The 18,507-nt window shown below is 33.1% G+C and overlaps 2 protein-coding genes and 1 pseudogene across 3 annotated transcripts; 2 read left to right on the top strand and 1 right to left on the bottom strand.

Annotated features, from left to right (window-relative positions):
* The first annotated feature begins 530 nt into the window (after positions 1–530).
* Positions 531–4,510, top strand: LOC110641851 (receptor-like protein EIX1; annotated as a pseudogene).
* Positions 4,511–4,979: 469 nt separating this feature from the next.
* LOC110641876 (uncharacterized) lies at positions 4,980–8,961 on the bottom strand. Of its 2 annotated transcripts, none has more exons than XM_021793742.2 (8): positions 8,593–8,961; positions 8,220–8,504; positions 8,068–8,127; positions 7,747–7,956; positions 6,611–6,729; positions 6,335–6,432; positions 5,635–5,756; positions 4,980–5,557 (listed from the first exon to the last, which is right to left on the bottom strand). In XM_021793742.2, the coding sequence occupies exons 1-8, from the start codon at positions 8,830–8,832 to the stop codon at positions 5,396–5,398; spliced, it is 1,296 nt and encodes a 431-aa protein (XP_021649434.2). In that variant the 5' UTR covers positions 8,833–8,961; the 3' UTR covers positions 4,980–5,395. The 2 variants fall into 2 exon arrangements, with proteins under 2 accessions (XP_021649434.2, XP_021649433.2); XM_021793741.2 differs by having other exon boundaries at positions 5,635–5,759; positions 8,593–8,960.
* A 5,503-nt stretch (positions 8,962–14,464) lies between these two features.
* Positions 14,465–15,770, top strand: LOC110641880 (U-box domain-containing protein 4). The gene has a single exon (XM_058149193.1). It carries the CDS (start codon positions 14,684–14,686, stop codon positions 15,623–15,625), a length of 942 nt encoding a protein of 313 aa, XP_058005176.1. The 5' UTR covers positions 14,465–14,683; the 3' UTR covers positions 15,626–15,770.
* The last annotated feature ends 2,737 nt before the right edge of the window (positions 15,771–18,507 follow it).

Here is an 18,507-nt window from a genome sequence, read left to right as displayed (position 1 = left end):
TAAATTATGTAAAATTTTATGAAGTTTTTTTTTATACAAAACAAGTTTTTAATTTTTTTTTTTCAACGTGAGATTTATTTATTAGTTTTTAAAACTTTTGATTTTGGACTTTTCTTTTTTTGAAAACTAAGTTTCCAATTTTGACTTGGTCGCAACCTAACAATATCCTCTCCAATTCCATTTCGTTCAACTACGGAATTTCGCTAATGCCCTAAGCTGCTTATGATTAACGCTTCTGGGAAATTTCCACAATAAGTTAGAATCTTCAATCAGGGATGTTTACCATCCACTGCAGAGAGACAGAGGACTCAAGCTTAAATTAAATGCATTATAAATCATCAAGCTCTTCCCTACAATACTTCTCTTCTCCATTAGCTTTAGCCTTCCAAGCTCATCTTGAAAACATAATGGCTCCTGCTACTGCTGCACTTTAGTCTTCCTAGCGAGCATTATCAGTCTAGGCCCTTGCCAAGGAAGCTTGAATGGCGGTCTCGTCCAGAGTGAAAGAGAAGCTCTTTTGAACTTCAAAAATGACCTCACCTTGGGACACTGATGCAGACTGTTGTAGATATCCTGGAGTCATTTGTGACAATCTCACCAGCCATGTTCTTGAGCTCCATCTTGGAATTTTGTCCGAGGAAGAATATTATGCCTCTGATGCTACTCTTCCTCATAACGAATCTGTTGGCAAATCAGCATTTGGTGGTAAGATTAGTCCATTTTTGCTCGACTTGAAACATTTGAAATACCTGGACTTGAGCAACAATAATTTTGAAGGAATTGCTTTTCCCAAATTCCTTGGCTTTATGAAGAGCTTAAGACACCTTGACCTCTCTCACTCAGGATTCGTAGGAATGATTCCTCATCAACTTGGCAATCTCTCAAATTTGTACTATCTTAATCTCTATGGTCTTTCTCAGACATATGTTGAGAATTTGAATGGGATTTCTAGTCTTTCTTCATTACAATTCCTTGATATGACTTTTGTGAACCTTAGTCAAGCCACCAATTGGTTGCATGTCATCAACACCGTGCCTTCTCTGGAAGAATTACACTTCTCATACTGCGATCTTCCTAATGCTCCTCCATTCCTAAATGTCAACTTTTCATCTCTTTCCGTCCTTGATTTGTCTGGTAACTTTTCTGAAGGTCCCGTGCTTTATTTTATTCAAAACATTACTTCACTCAATGCACTTGATCTATCTTCTAACCAACTTAAATCTTCAATACCTGATTGGTTATACGGTTTTAGCCACCTTGAGCTCCTCCACCTTGGTGGCAATCAATTGCAAGGTGAAATTTCGAGTGATATTGGAAACCTGACTTCTCTAGTTAGCCTTGACTTGTCTCGGAATAAACTTGATGGAAGAATTCCTGCATCGTTCCTAAATCTTTGTAATTAATTCTATCTGGCCATTTGCCCAATAATCTTGGGCAATTTAAAATTCTATCTCGTCTTCATCTATCAAATAATGCCATCTCCGGTCCAATTCCCATCTCTCTGGGAGATTTGACATCAGTGAAAGCTATTGACCTCTCTCAAAACAACCTAAGCGGTACTCTCCCCATAAGTTTTGGAGGACTTGAAGAGTTAGAAATGGTTGACCTTTTTAATAAATTACTGTGAAGAAAAATATATTTTTTTAATATATTAGTTAAAGAGTATTAAAAAAAATATTTAAAATTAAATTTAATAAGTTTTAGTTATTGAAATAATAAAACAATTTTTTCAATTTTTTTTATAGTAACAGAAATAGTGATTTTTCCCTATAAAGTAGTTTTGGCTTTAAAATCTCAATGCTAAACAGGCATAAAATTAATTGGAGGGTGATGTCTTTGCTGTTCACTTTGCAAATCTCACTAGATTGTCCAGTTTTCGTGCTTCTGGTAACTGACTAAGGTTGAGAGTCGGGTCTAATTGGAATCCCCTCCTCATATTAACGAAATGGATTTGAGGTCTTGGACAATTGGGCCTCAATTTCCCCACTGGATTCGTTCATTAAAGTTTTTATCATCTCTAATCAATTTGAGGAATTGCTAGCACCATTCCTCTTTGGTTTTGGAATTTGTCTTCCAATTTTTATTACTTAAATATCTCCCACAACCAAATCTATGGAGTAATTCTAAATATATCAAATCTTCCTCGAAGTCAACTCCTGGGATTCTCTAACCAATTGGTCGACTTGAGCTCGAATATTTTTCCAAGGTCCATTGCCATATATGTTCTCTAATGTGAGAGCATTATATCTTTCCAATAATTCATTTTCTGGACCCATATCCCAGTTCTTATGTTACAAGATGCATGAGCCAAGGAATTTGGAAGCTCTAGACTTTGGAGGAAATCTTTTATCAGGGGGAAATGCCAGATTGTTGGATGAAATGGAAAGAGTTGGTAGTCTTAATTTTAAGAAACAACAAACTTAGTGGCAATATTCCTTGGTCCATTGGAACTTTATGCTCTCTCGAGTCATTGCATCTTTGCGGCAACAACCTCTCAGGCGAAATTCCTTTGTCGCTTTAAAATTGTACAAGCCTAGCATTGGTGAAAATGGATTAGAAGGAAGTATTCCAAAATGGATTGGGGAAACACTTTCAAATATGGTTGTTCTTAATCTCTGCACATAGGGGTAGCCACGGTTCAGAAACCACCGGTTTATGTTCAATGAAATTATAAACTTGAAGCAAACCACCATGGGAAGGTTTAGAAGACAGTTCATAATTCAACGATTTCGGTTCGAGCCACGGTTTAAAACGGTTTGAAGTGTGATTTAAAAAAGGACAATTTAAAACAGTTTGGAGGACAGTTTGAGAGTAGTTTAAGGACACTTTAGGGGCGACTTAGATGAAAAAATTGGAGGACCATTTTATTGATTTAGAATTTAAGTTATATTTGTAAAAATATTTTAATTTTTCTTAGAAATCTTTCAATCAAAATAAAATAAGAAAAAAGAAAATGAAAATAATTTATCTTTAAGAAAAATTTAATAAGAAAAAATTTGAACTTATTAAAAAACTAGAGATAAAATTAATTTTTTCTAAAGAAATTAGAAAAAGGTGTATGAACTAATTTTGCCTATGTATCCCTTTAAGATTTAGAGAAATGAAAATTTCCAGCTTTATTGCTTGCTTTTTTCCTAAAAATTATATGAAAATTGATAATTAAAAAAGTATAAAAGAGAAAAAAAAAATTTAAATGGAGGGTATTGTAAATTTTATTGAGGATATAAAATAATAATAGAGTAATTAAGATAGTATTGAAAATTACAGTGAGTTTGTGAAATAATAAAATAAAGAAATTGAGAGAGTATTAGGAATTAATAGGAGTGTAAAAAATTTAAGAGAGTGTCGAGAATAACTGTGTACAAAATTTAAGATTTATATAAATAAATTAGGAGTGGGGTGATGTATTTATTGAATTTTTTTGTATTTAAATCGCTAGTTTGGTTCAGTTCGGAACCGTTGATTCAATTAGATTTGAAACCACCGATTCAAGATTCCTAAAAAATATGAATCTGAATTGAATTGCAAAAGGGTGGTTTCAGTCTAATTGAAATCAATTCCTGTTTTGATCGGGTTTTGACCAAATCAATTCCGATTCAGTTCCAGTTCATAACCGGACCGTGACCATCCCTATACGCACAAATAATTTTCATGGCCACATACCTAAAGAGTTTGGTTTGATGACTTCTTTATATGTTTTGGATTTTGCTAATATCAATCTCTCTGGTACCATACCGAAGTGTTTCAAAAACTTCAGAGGATGATTCCATAGGTATCCTCATGGAAGGAGATGCTTCTTCATGGCCATTTTTGGAGAGCACCTTCATTGTCACGAAAAGTAACATGAATGGATATAGCAACATTCTTAAATTCGTGAGATTTATAGATCTTTCGAAGAATAAATTAGAGAGAGAGATTCCTAAGGAAATAACAAGCCTAAAAAGGTTGCAGCGTTTGAATTTGTCCCAAAATTTTTTGACTGGAAGAATTTCTTCAAAATACAGGTGCTATGGAATTACTAGAAGTTATGGAATTCTCTCAAAATAAGCTATTTGGTGAAATCCCTCAAAGTCCACCGAAATTGACATTTCTGAGTAATTTGAACTTATCCTTCAACAACTTGAGAGGAACAATCCCTTCTAGCAGTCAGTTACAAAGCTTGAATTCATCCTGCTTCACAGGCAATGAAGAGCTTTGTGGACTTTCTCTTAAGAATTGCAGTGTTGATGGTGCTACGCTTCCCATTGGATCTAAAAGAGTAGAAGATGATAAAGGGTCTAAATCATTTGCTTGATTCAATTTCTATGCAAGTCTTGCGCCTAGATTTATGGTGAGGTTTTAGGTAGTGTTGGGTCTTTTAGCGTTCAACAGAAGATCAAGGCTTTTATGCTTCAATTTTCTAGATCATTTGTGGGACATAAATATTGTTAAGAGTAGTGAGAGGTCATGATTTCTAAAACCAAATTTGTGTGAAATGGGCAACGCATGTCTACATATGTCAAATGGAAAGTTTAACTTGATGTTTGTTTTAAGGTTGGCTTTGTATGGGTGTGCAGTTAATGTGTAATTTTGAATATTGTTTAATAAAAATTGAAAAGTCCCACTATTGTGAGGACTTGACGTGTGGTTTTGTGATTTCTAGATAAATTGGTAAAAAGATATTTATCTTGCTCTCATTTATTTAGTTGCTAGAGTAGACTGGCCAGATTTTCTCATTAGTTGTGCACATTTTACAGTTGTGAAGTTAGTTTAACAGAGAACAGATGCACGCCCATACCATCCAACTCTTGTTTTGGTAAATTACGTCTTCTCCTTCAGTTATGCGACTTGTTAAACTTACGCGAAGAAAAGGGAAAACCATTTTAGAGGGGACGAAGTACTGTTATTTTGTTAATGAGACAGAAAACTAAGAAAAAAAAATTATCAACTCCTATCCGGTAATGATAGGACCATTGGTCCTCAATCAATAAGCTTTAACATGTTATGATTGCACTTTTCTATATTTCCTTGTCAGAAGCAGGAATAATTATACATAAAACTATTTACAAATATTGTTAAATGTTTAACAGCATGGCGACTTTTAACTTCTGTAAGAGTCAAGGGGAAAAAACAGATAATAATAGTAATAATAAACAGTACCTCCATCCAACGAACTGATCCACTCCCCCACCTAAAATTTCAGATATTGAGCTATTATTTGAGATAGTAGCTCCTACTGGCTGATGTTCCATGCTTGCTGCTAATGTCATGAGACATAAAACCCTTTCTAAGATTCTCCATTCGTTGCAGACATGAAGAATTGAGTTTAACAAGCCAACCTTTTCCTAGCAAGATCTAGATGTGGTGTGAGAGATAAGAACATAGGGCTTTCTTTCTGTGTGTGAGACACAAGGCTCTACCACGGTTCAGAGTTATTGCCAAGAAAATTTCTAACATGTGATGGCTTGCTCCATCCATCCTCCATTGAAATGAGGTTGAGGCGTGTCATCAATTTCTCGACAGCATCTTCCTCCATGTTGCTAAATTTATCAGTAGGTTGCTTTTGTAATGAAGAACTCTGCAATCAAATCAATTAAATTTATTCAGTTTATTAGAGATCTATTAGTTCTAAAGCATGCCACATAACAACCGTACCTTTTTGTCCATATAAAACTTGAGATATTGTAGTGATTGCTCATAAAACCCACAATGGTACAGAAGAATGCTGTAGTCTCTTAGTTCTTTTGGATCAGATTCTAGGAGTATTAGACGTTCACCTGCTGCAACAATAAAATTCCATGTCCAATCAATAAAATAACAAATTTCCCTCACAAAAAGAACCCTAAATGAAAAAAAAAAAAAAAAACTAAATTCAGATAGCAAAGCAACGGATTCTTTTTCCCCATGGCTCCATTAAAGCCTCTATTAACAATAACATCAAAAAAGAAACAAAGAAGCAAGGACCAAGGAGGGACAAGAATCCACAAAAGCCACTCAATGCATAATTAACCATTGGAATATTCCATTTGCAAACTAACAAACAAACTAGAAATATTCACGATGTTGATGTGCAGGGCCTCAAATTTCCTGAAATACCATAGAAAAAGGGGGAAAAACTCAACACTAAATTACTAATGAATAAATGACTGCTATGAAAACTAGAAATATTATGTCACAAAAGCCCAGCACAAACTAGAATGCAACCCAATGCACATTGGTTTCACATATATGGCAGAAGAAAAGACTAGCATAGCCTACGATATCTATAATACCGAAGTCCAATCTAACAGTCTGGACCAGCAAGAGGGAAACGGAAAGCTAAATTAATAAATATAAATTTGTCTTCTAGATGTACCAGATAAAGCACGTCTCATATCCCCAAAGCCTACACTGGTCCACACACCACGGTCGAGCCTGTGTTGGGCAGCTTTTGCAGAAGCAAGCTGAAATCCACTGCAATAGCAAGAAAGTTTGAAATGAACATGTGTAAACTTAATTTCATCCCACCCAACTCCCATTCAACTAGGCAGGAGGGGCAAAGAAGAGGAAGAATAAAGAAAGGCCTTCATGTAGGGTAAACAAAGATTGCAAAGTCTATGTACAAGTAGCACAAACTGTGTAGCAGAAGTACCTTTGTTCAGCAGTGCTTGATCTATCAATACAGTTGGCAGCATCCGCTGCCCTCAAAAATGAACTCTTAGTGGGATCATTTTGAAATGGCCAGAAAGTCTCCTTCAAATTTCTCAAAATCTGCATAACATGTTATACCGTAAGGGAAAAGAACAAAACTCAAGCCTGGAGACTCCCATATGTAACATGAAAGGGACAAATTGAGCCACAATGCTAGTGTACTACAAATGATTCAACTGTATTAACAACATGACACAAAAACCTACCACAATAACCCCAAATAGATGGTAATCCAAGCTGCATTGGCTTAAGTTCTAATATCGGTAGATAAGTAAATAGCTGAGAACACAGTGTTTGAAATTCATTATGAAAATTGTACGACCAGATGGATGTCCCAGTTCTATGTTTTCCCATGATATGCAACAAAAGAACAATTGTTGCACAGATTAAAAATCTATCAACACCTCTTTTCACCACTCTCTGCATATATGAAGAACTTTTTTTTTTTCTTTTTTTTTTCTTTTATTTTTTTTTTACATCATTTTCAATTTTACTGACCACAAGACTAGCCTTTATAATAAATTTAGCAATGATTGCAACATATAAACAGAGAATGAAAAGAAAACACGAAAATAAATTTCAACTTAATTCCCCAATTTAATTAATTATGCCACTGATAGTTTTTAGCAATGATTGCAACACATAAACAGAGAATGAAAAGAGAACACAAAAATAAATTTCTACTTGATTCCCCAATTTAATTAGTTATGCCACTGATAGTTTTGTGAGATCCTAACAAATATGAAAAGCATAACTAGGTACAATTCAGAAATAATGGCTACTACTAATCCACAGCACATGCCCTGAAATATCTGGAGTAGATATGTACGCTAGCATGCATGGAGAATATGTGTGCCAATCACAGGAAAACTACAATATTATTTAATTCAAACTTTCAGCAACTAATGCAGTTTGACAGGTAATCATGTGAAGACATAACAGAAGAAAATAATATGAAATGTAGGATACTTTGTTAAACTTGAAAAGAAGTATGCACAAATTCAGTAACATGGCATCCACAGAGGAAAAAGATAAAAACCTTTCTGATTGATAAGTTAAAAACCAACTTGGACTTACCTCCTGCAAAAAAGTTTGTGTTGTCATTATGTGTGGCTGATCAGACTCCACACTTTTCTGTTTATGATATCCTTTGGGAAGGCCATAACGATCATGAGGGAAGTATACCTCACAATCAAAATCCAAAAGGCTCCACAAGCGAAGCACTTTCAGGATTTCAGAGTATATAAGTGAAAGCATAGCAGATGAACCTGATCGATGTGTCAAAACCTGCTCAATAGATATAAAACAAGCAAAAAGGTGCATGCCAATATGATAAGTTGACAACATTTTCAGTAGCAGTGAATTTGAACATGCAAGCTAGGAAGCAAAATTCCATACCGAGTGAAGATACAAAGCTCGTGTGTCTAATGGATTCCCTCCAGTGCTTCTTCTAAAACCCTGATGAGAAAAAATCATACCATGCAAATAAAAATCCCATTGCACCAAACGTATAAAGCATAAAAGGAAGCGGATATTTTGAAGAATCATACCTTCTTGACATACAAATATTTCTCTAAACTATCAAGAAATTTCTCGGGAGAAGACCTGAGGGACGAGCTACAATCAGAACAGAAGCACATGGATAGGTCATACAATCTATCAATGAAAGAATCCACAGGGAGCGGAACCGAAGAGTGAGATACAAGGGAATCATCCTCAGCTGCTATGTAAAGCGCCGTTTTCCCCAAATCCACACGTCTATTTACGCTGATACTTGTTTCCCTCTCTATAATCGTTAATTTCTCAATCTGCGACAAAAATCCCTTCCTCGCTTCCTGTACGAATCATCAATTATCCAATCATCCATCAAATTCACCAAACTAAAAACTAAATTAAGCCGAAGAAATGCATAAGACGAATTACTCTGGCATGAGTGGTATCGATTCCAGAGGAATCCAAGGCATGGTGCAGCACGAATTTGAGGTCGGCCGGTTGCGATTCTCCCCGACAGACTACACGGAGACAAGACGAGGTGGAAGAAAGGGGAGAAAAATAGAGTTTAGAAACTTTTGCAGGAGAAGTAGCAATTTCGAGCGGAGAGGTTCTGAGAATCCATGGTGACGATGAAGCGGAGGCGAGGGCGACGGCGGGTAATAGAGTCATGATTGAGGACTGCAGTTTGAGCTTACGGTGAACACTGAACACTGAAGAAAAGAGGAGATATCAATCAAGTGAACGACAAACTTGTAGTTGTAGGCGTCATTATGTGTGGAAGAGCATTTCAGCAATTTTCTTGGCTTTTTTTTTTTTAATGCATATAGTTACTATTATATATTTATAATATAATATAATTTTATAATGAAATTAAAAAATAAATTCTATAATACAGCCAAGCTGCCACATTTGACGGCAAACTATTTGAATTTGTCTAATAAATAAAAAAAAAAACAAAATATCCCTTCTCCTAACACAATCACGTGGATTGCACTAACATTAATTATGATTATAAAATTTATAATTTAATGCAAAATCAAAATTTCACAAGAATTTCTCTTTTATGTTAGATTTTATTTTTTTCTTTTGGAATAAGTAACGTGTGACAAACATAGATGTATTGTTAGAATTGAGGTTGATTGGTTAACAATTTTTTTTTTTTATAAGCGTTATTAAAAAGTAATTTAAATTTGCTTTAAAAATTAATTAAAATAAATTGTTATTTAGTTATTTTAAAATAAATCACGTGTGAATAACTTATTCACGGGGAAGGGAGTTTTTTTTTATGTATTTTAAAAAAGTTTATGTATTTGTAATTTAAGTAAAAATAATAATATTAATAAGTTTTTTTTTTTTTTTAATCGATAAGTTTGAGATAACATTCCATTAACAGTGAAGCAGCACATTATTACAAATTCCATGCATCTTTGTGAGTTGAAAGACAATCCAATTATACTGCGTCTTCCTTAAATCGTAATCTAAATAATATAAAGCTCCCCTTGGAAGTCCAATCCGTGACAATATATCATAGGCGTCTTATCACCATGAAATAACAAGGACAGCTGGTTTGGATTTGAGCTCTTTATGATTTTATTCATTTAATTGAACCATTTTATCATTTTTTTTTATAATCATTTTATCATTTTGTTTTGACTTAAATAACAATGATTAGTCTTATTTGGTTTCAAATAAAATTTATTTAAAATTAAAATTGAAATCAAATTAGACTATAATTAAAAACTAAAATAAAACTCGCCTTTAATTTTAAGGACTAGGACTTCGATGGTTTTAATTTGAAATCAAACTAGCCTACATTAATGGTTATCCCCATCAATTATAGATTTTAAGGCTTTTTTTTTTAGTAATATTAATTATTTTAATAATCGTTAATTATTTTATATAATAATTCAAATTTTAAAAAAATATATTAATAAAATAGAAAAAAATTATTATGTTATTAATATTATAGGATTGATTTAAATTGATTTTAAAATAAATGAAGATAATTAAAATAAATAAATTAAAATTAAAAATTTTTCCAGGAATGAATCTGGATAACATGTCTGTTCAGGTTCATTCCCATAAATTCAAAAAAAAAAAACTCAAAATTTTCAACAGTCCCCTCCCCCTTCCCCCTCCCCCCTTATTCTTTCTATCCTGTCACTCTCTTTCTCCCTACCCATTTTCTTCATTTTTTTGGCAACCACCCACAACCACCACTGGCAAGGAGTTCCCCCACCACCACATGTCACCAGCGCACCACCAGCTGGCCGGAGAAGCACTAGAAGCGGCGGCAAGTGATGGAAGAGAGAGAAAAATACGCGCACAGTGGGCAGCAACTTCCAGGCGCGATTTCGACTTCATCCGACGTCCGATCGAGGCGATTCAGGTGGCGTTGGAAAGCTTGTTCCGAGAGCTTTCTTTTGATACCTACTTTATAACATTTGGTAGTCTGATGAGTGAGATATGGAGGAGAGAAGTTTCGAATTTTTTAAGCTTTTTCGTCAGATCTAAGACGGTCCGACAGTTTGATTGACAATCCGATACCACCTATGGACTGGGGAAGAGTAGAGTAACATTATGGTATGATCAGATCAGACAGATATCGCTGGCGGGCTGCCACCATGCGCGGTGGCTCCGGTGAGCTTTGGGGATGATTCAACTTCCATAGGTTTCCTCATAAATTTTTAGAATTTTTGAGACACAGATAAGCTTTTGATAAGATTATTTTCATTATTTCTCAATCTGTGGTGCTTAAATGCAGTGTTTCTTAGACAGAAAAAAATTAGAGAAAAATTCTAAGAAAAATATATAATGAAAGTAAAATTATTTGGAGATGTTCAATGGTATTTGTTAAATTTTTAAGTGATTGTGAAATATTTTTGAAAAATATATACGGGTTTTAGTTATATTTTTAGTATCTGAGCATATGAGATCATCTGAATTTATGGTATTTAAATTTTATATGATTGGTTGAAACTTGAGAATGGAGAGTTAAATATGTGGATGTTGATTTGGGTTGAATTAGGAAAATGTTAGCTGTCAGAAATTTATGGAATTGAGTAATAGTATTGAATAAAAATTTATAAAATATTTGGGGGTTATTAGAAAATTGAAATTTCTTTTGCAATAGCCTTGTAATATTGCTAAGGACTACAGACCAAAATTTTAAAATTTTTAGAGCTCGTTTGAGTGATTTTTGCAAAAAAGTTAATTTCAAGGGTTAAAATGTAATTTTCAAGATTGTGAGTATTGACTGTGTTAGAGGGCCCAGGAAGGGCTATATGATGTTGATGATATGTGATTGTAGAAATTGAGATTTAGAAGTGTTCTTTGAATCTTTTTGCACGTTGAGTAGGTCTTAAGTATAGAGAAAACTCTGTCGAATTTTCGACATAAATTATGATGTATTTGCTTCTTTAAATTTATTTTTATTTGAGTTAGTACTAATAAATCCACAATAAAATTATGTAGGTGATTAGGGTCAACTGTCTTCCTTCACCCAACCTCTACAATCGTCTTTGGTGTACCGTGAGTAAAATATTAATTTTAATTATAATTTCAATATTATTATATGTTCATGCATGCTCATGCATCACTTATGAATATGTATCTATGTAGTTAAACACTGGGCATGTTTTATATTTCATTATTAATTGATGAAGTGTTATGGATGTTGTTTATGGTAATTTGGAGCAATGTGTGTGCGTGTGGTGTGTAGTATTGGATATGGATAGGACGGGTAAATACGACTTGAGAAACACTCGCTAGGACCCGGTCCTTTATGGATAAGTCGGGTTAGGCACGACTCAAGATGATCTCGCTGACCCCCGCATTTGGTTTATTAAGTGAAAGTCCGGCTTGAGAGCTTGCTGGCAGAGGTTGGATTAAGAGAGTTGTATAGGAGATCAGCTCCCATATATGTACTGTTTGAATATTATTGGGTGTGTGAGTACTCCAAATTATCTTTTTGCTGTTATAATGTGATTTATATGAAATTTTCGATAGTGTTGCATTCTACTATTTATGATGCATTAGGTTTAGATAGCTATAGAAATTGTACTTAAAATTAGTATTTATTCTCTGAGTCGAACGCTCACTTCTGTTTACCTATTTTTCCAAGCTACAGGCTACAGGATGAGTTCTTTTACGGATCAACTGGCTTTCTTCCTTGCAGGTTTAACGTCAGTTATTTAATTATTTTATTATTTTTCTAAATTTGAAATATAGAACTCCGCATGTATTAGTAGCAGTATGGATCTTATTAAAAATCGTGTTAATTTAAATTCATGAGATTAATAAATAAATATTTGTATGCTATTTAAACAATTTATAAGTGATGGTATCAAGGTTGAGCAGGTCTCCCTGACTTCAGTTTTTTATAGTTATCGGGTTGGATTGACCTGAATAAAAATATTTTATTTTATTTTATTTTATTTACATATTATGGATTTGAGAATAGTAAGGCTTACTACAGGCCTTGGAGGCTTTATGTTGGCTCAGTTCCTAGTGTCAGTCCGGCCCATGAGATCGGATCGTGACATTTTAATAGTTTTTAACTGTTAGATATCAGTTATTACTAATTAGTTATTTATATAATGATTTATAGTAGAAGTGTATTTTGTATAATCTCATTAACTCTGATCAAAACGTTATTTCAACTTCTTAAAATGGACAGCTTTTCATAAATCACTTTTTTCAACCGCTAAACACTATTATAAATGCTATGCCACTAAATAATATAATATAAATAAGAAAATGATATTTTCACAATAATTAAAAGCACTAAAACTTTTATCAAGGAGGGCCCAAATCAATTAATTAAAGGAGACTTAAACTACGCATAGTATTGATATTTAATGGCTAAATAATATATTTCTCAAATTAAAAGAATTAAATAAATAATGTTTGAATTAATAGTTTTTTTTACAATTGAATTAATAGTAATTTTTAACAAGGTATATTATTGTATTATTGGATATATTTCTTTATTATTAATTTAAGCATGAGAGTGACCTTCTCACCCGAAGTCGGGTTCGACATTGATATTACAAGGACCTGATAATTCATATTTTTTCGAGTAAATTATATTCAATGGGATAACGAGCTTATTTTTCGAAAATAAGCTCAATTTGTCTTATGTACCTTTTATGAATGTTCAGTTTAGCTAATTTTTAAATTTTTATATAATTTAGTCCTTCTATTTTTGATTTAAGTTCACATTAGTCCAATGTGTAACTCACGCACTACTTAGTACGTGAGTTGCTTTTTTTTTTTAGAAATAAGCTTGATTTGCTCCTTATGATTTTTAGGAATATCCAATTTAGTCCTTCTATTTTTTATTTAAATTTAAATTAGCACATTTTTTCATTTTCTAATATTAAAATGTTATTTTATTTTTTTTATAATTAATTAAATTAAATAATAAAGATAATATTATTTGATATTAATAATTAAAATGAAAGTATAAAAAGTATTATTTTTATATGTTCATTAATTAATTAAAAATAAATAAATTAAATTCAAAATAATAAAAAATAATTTTATTTTCATATAATTAATTTAAATTAAAAATTATGATTATAATTAATTTTAATTATTTAAAATAAAAAATATTATTTTATATTTTCATTTTCTTAATTAAAATTAGAAAATTATAATCAAATAAAATTAAAAATATAAAATATTATTTTTTCCATATTATTAATTAATATTAAAAATTTAAATATATAAAAAATTAACTAATTATAATTATTTAATTAACATTAAAAAATGATTATTTTTCAATTTAGTTAATTTATTTTTAATTAAATAATAAAAATATAAAAATAATATTTTTTTCATACTTTCATTTTATTTATTAATATTAAATAATCTTATTTTTATTATTTAATTTAATTAATTATAAAAAATAAAAATAACATTTTAATATTAAAAAATAATAAAAAAACTAATTTAAACTTAAATCAAATATAAAAAAGGTTAAATTCGTCTTAAAAAAATTAAGAGTGTATTAAATTAAACATCATTAAAAAATATAAAAGATAAATTGAGCTTATTTTCATTATTTATATTTATTGAACTAATTTAAACTAAATTAAAAATAAAAAATTAAATTAAACTAAAAAAATAAAAATAAGTAAAATTAAACATTTTTAAAAAATGCATGGTAAACTGTGCTTATTTCCTTTATTTATTTATCCAATAATTATCAGCTTCCCACGAGTCACACGTGGTTCAGGAACGATGTCGGCTACTTAGACAAAAATGGCGGCGGAACAAGAGCGCCAAAGCGACGCCGAAGCAGCAAAGCCCAGTTTTGTGTTGCGGTGTGAAATGGTGAAAAAAGCATCAAACCACACAACCCAGCAGTTACCAGTTAGGTCGATTTCGCTAGAAAAAGTCAGATCTTTTTTTCAACATTTCTGCTCCTCTTTACCTTTCGCTCTCTTCTCCAATCTTATTCTGTCTTATACAGACACCAAAGAAACCAACAAATTCTAGTTTTGTACCTTCTTCAATGGAGGTGAAGCGCAGAACTGCTCGCTCCTTAGTTTCCAAACTCGGCTCTGTATCCGAGCAAACCCGCTCCGAAGCCTTAGCTGAGCTGCGTCTCATCACCAAACACGATGCTGATAGCCGCCCGATTATCGCTGACGCCGGTGCTATTCCCTTCTTGGCTGAGACTCTTTATTCTTCATCCCATGATTCGCAAGAGAACGCCGCTGCTACTCTCCTTAACCTTTCCATCTCTTCCCGTGACTCCCTCATGTCTACGCGCGGCCTCCTTGATGCTATTTCTCACGCGCTTCGCCACCATAATACTACCACTTCCGCTCTCGCTGTTCAATCCTCTGCTGCTACTTTGCACAGCCTCCTAATCGTCGATTCTTATCGGCCTATCATCGGATCCAAACGCGATATCATTTATTCTCTGATAGATATAATCAAAATGGCTAAGTCGCCGCCGCGGTCGATTAAAGATGCGTTGAAAGCTTTGTTTGGAATTGCTCTGTATCCGTTGAATAGATCCACACTGATTGATCTTGGGGCTGTCCCGCCGTTGTTTTCATTAGTTTTGAAAGACGGGAGAGTGGGGGTAGTGGAGGATGCGACGGCGGTGATAGCGCAAATTGCTGGGTGCGAGGAGAGCGACGGTGAATTCGCGAAATTTTCGGGGGTGAGGATTTTGGTGGACTTGCTGGATGTGGGGACGGGTTCTAGTGGGAGAATAAAGGAGAACGCAGTGGCGGCATTGTTGAATTTGGTGAGGTGTGGAGGGGAGAAAGCGGTGGAGGATGTGAGGGATATGGCTGCGGCAGTGGTCGAGGGGATTAAGGAAGTGGCGGAGAATGGAAGCGCCAAAGGGAAGAGTAAAGCTATTGCATTGTTGAAGGTGATTGAGGGCGGATCAAGCAATGGGAGTACTCAGTTTGATACTTCACTCAATCAATCTTCATAAATTGATGGCTTCTTGATAGCATTCGGTTAGTTAAAAATTGATTTCTTGTTAGCTTGTAGATGTATATTTGTATAAATTAGCTGATGTATTTGTATTGCTAATACTATAAAGAATGGAAAATAGAGAAGTTTGGATTGGTATGAAATGATTAATAGTTGATGTGATTGTTAAATTTTCTCTATTTGATCTTAACAGTGTGGGCGAAATTTCAATTCTCTACATTCTTTTCAGACTGTTTTGACCAATTTAACTTTGTTGTTTGTGACACTTTATCATTAATGAATCATGTAATGTCTCGGTTCCATTACTGGCACATGCTTCAGTGAAAAGTTGAACAGCTATAGTGGAGACTGGAGACTGCAGATATATAAATGCAGAGGCAACTGGCAATATGGACAGCCATTTTTTTCTTTATTCATCATGATAGTGTATTTTTCCTCTATCCTTTGGTATGCTAATGCTACTATTATATAGTGTCTAGAGCAACTAAATGAAGAGTTTTGGAAAATCATGTGATACAAAATATCCCTTTAATGTTTTTCTGTGTGTTTCCCATGGGTGAGAAGCCTCTCTCAACTAGTGCAAATCACTTTTGAGAACATTGGCAGTCCATCTTCAGTTTTCATCAAGACTTGACTAATTTGTGTTTACTGTCAAGATGTGGTGGACTTGGTTAAGTGAGATTTGATTAGATTAGCAAAAAATTGATCCTTACATTTGAAAGTAACAAACTGAAAACAGAAACTTATAATTTATACATCTAAGCTAGGAAACAAATTCAAACTGCACAAATCAGTCCGATCAAGATTTTTAAAGGGTTTAACTGTTTGCAAGGAAAGCAACCAGCTAAAAATTTCTCTATCTACTTTAGGAAATAGATTCAAACTGATGACTGAGCAAGAGAATAAGCTTAAAAATTTTTAAAAGCTCACCGGTAATCTTAATTCATTAAGAATCAAAGTAAAATTTGTTAAGAGTCAAATTTTTTCTTATTTCAATATAGAGATTAAAACTTACCAGGTGTGTAAAAGAGCTAATACTGGTACTCGTCATATTGAGTTCTCATTGCCACCTTTAGATCTTGCAAATTTGATGTATTTTTGATTGCTGAATCAGAATTTTTTTTGTTTTTATGCATATAGTGTGTTAGTAGATTCTTTTGGACCTTATCAAGTGAGAGAAAATAATTCAGACGCATAGCACTTAATGATCAGAATTTACCACATGAAGCAAAATACTTGCACTAGTAGTTGTTTTCATAGTGAAGTGTGATGTATCTATGTTCATTGAATTGGAACTTCTTGGTTTTTATTGATATATGCTGTTAAGTAGTTTTATTCTATACTTGTTGCATAATAGAAAAGAATCTGGACCGGTGCTTGAAAATGTTATGAAAAAATCTATAACATGATCACTGGCTTACTTTTTTGAATGTTGGGTATTTTAGTGCAATACTGGTAGCCTGCACAGTGTTGCATGTGTAGGTCCTTTTACTGTCTAGAATATTGAAAGATATGTTGATTGCGTGATGTTATCATCATGGAGAGGCATATATTGGCATTTTGCTCTTCGCTTTAGATGTATTCATTAGTTATCATGATTTTGAATTTCATACAGAATTTCTTTTATCTGAGTTCTGATCATGATGGGAAACTTTTGGGGTTTTTGAACATCATATGTCATTCTTACTAAATTTTCCAGTATGGGTAAACTTGAGTAGTGAAAATTTGTACAATGGAAGTGTTTGTTTGCTTTAATTCAAAAATTTACTAAATGATGTAATGAAATTAACTGAAGTTAAAGTGATGCGTTATACTTGATAAGTGGTGCAGGTGTAGTTTTCAAATTTTTATGATTTTTGTTTTTATTTAGTAGTAAAGCTTTTAATTCTATCAGCACAGAATTTGATTTTAGGAAGCTTGTCTTTTTCTGCTGGATTTATGAGCAGTAGAAACTTTTGAGACCAATTCGTAGTTTCACTTTTTCGTGGTACCAAAAATGGCAGACTTTCAGGCTAGGGATATGTTTGTTCATTGGCCAGGTCAATAATTTAGTAATCATCCTGCTACACTTGCCCTGAATATCTACATCTTTGCTATTTTTCTTGTTTTGCAAATCTTCAATGTGGATCATATATCCGTCTATACTGTTGAACCATGAAGAGACTTTGGGCTCTGTTTTGTGCTAAAAATGATCTTCCAGTCATTAACTGCAGCTTTATCTCTTACTTATTCTCAAATCTGTACAAATTAATAGTCAAAAGAGATGGTTTCAATAACCTGAAGGAGTATTAAGAGTTTAACACTGAGTATACATCATTTAATTGAGGCTTCTTAGTTGGTTACAAGCCTTTTTTTTCTCCAGTATATTTTAATAAATTTCAAATCCTATAAAGAGAAAAAGAAGTTGGCTACACGTCAAGATCTTGTCAATGTTAGCTTTAAAGTTTATGTTGGCAGATGAAACAGAATTAGAAAATGAGCACTTACATTCTAGGCTCAGGAGTAGGTGACCAAGTGTGATAAGTTGGCTTGGTCCTCTACAACCTCAGACTAATTCAATGAAATGGACAAAAAATATAAGAGGTAACCCAAAATGACCCGGGTTGAAATTAATGAAGGGGTTTGATTTTAAACATTAACGGGGAAAATATGGCCCTGGATATTGAAGGAAATGATTCATTTAACCTGATCTAGTTAGTTTGGGACTGAAATTCATTTAGTTTGAATCTCATTCATCCATCCTTTGCCAACTAGTAAGAAGATCAAGCCTTTGGTACATGATGACCAGCAGTTCTCTAATTTGAGGGTTCTGACATGACGATGTAGTTTTATGTTTCTAGTCTTGTATTAGTCTAAAATTTTTATTATGAGTATTTTAAA

This window comes from Hevea brasiliensis, chromosome 6, assembly GCF_030052815.1.
Source record: "Hevea brasiliensis isolate MT/VB/25A 57/8 chromosome 6, ASM3005281v1, whole genome shotgun sequence".
Classification (NCBI taxonomy): domain Eukaryota; kingdom Viridiplantae; phylum Streptophyta; class Magnoliopsida; order Malpighiales; family Euphorbiaceae; genus Hevea; species Hevea brasiliensis.
The sequence above is the reverse complement of the archived record's forward strand: the minus strand, read 5'-3'. Positions and strand labels throughout refer to the sequence as shown.

Bases quoted from the DNA above. Each gene is read 5' to 3' on its own strand.
- LOC110641876 (XM_021793741.2), bottom strand. From the start codon at position 8,832: ATGACTCTATTACCCGCCGTCGCCCTCGCCTCCGCTTCATCGTCACCA. The intron at 7,957-8,067 runs GTATGGAATTTT...TCTATTGAGCAG, and splicing joins GAGCTTTGTATCTTCACTCG to GTTTTGACACATCGATCAGG. The intron at 5,558-5,634 runs GTACGGTTGTTA...ATTTGATTGCAG, and splicing joins AGTTTTATATGGACAAAAAG to AGTTCTTCATTACAAAAGCA.
- LOC110641880 (XM_058149193.1), top strand. From the start codon at position 14,684: ATGGAGGTGAAGCGCAGAACTGCTCGCTCCTTAGTTTCCAAACTCGGC.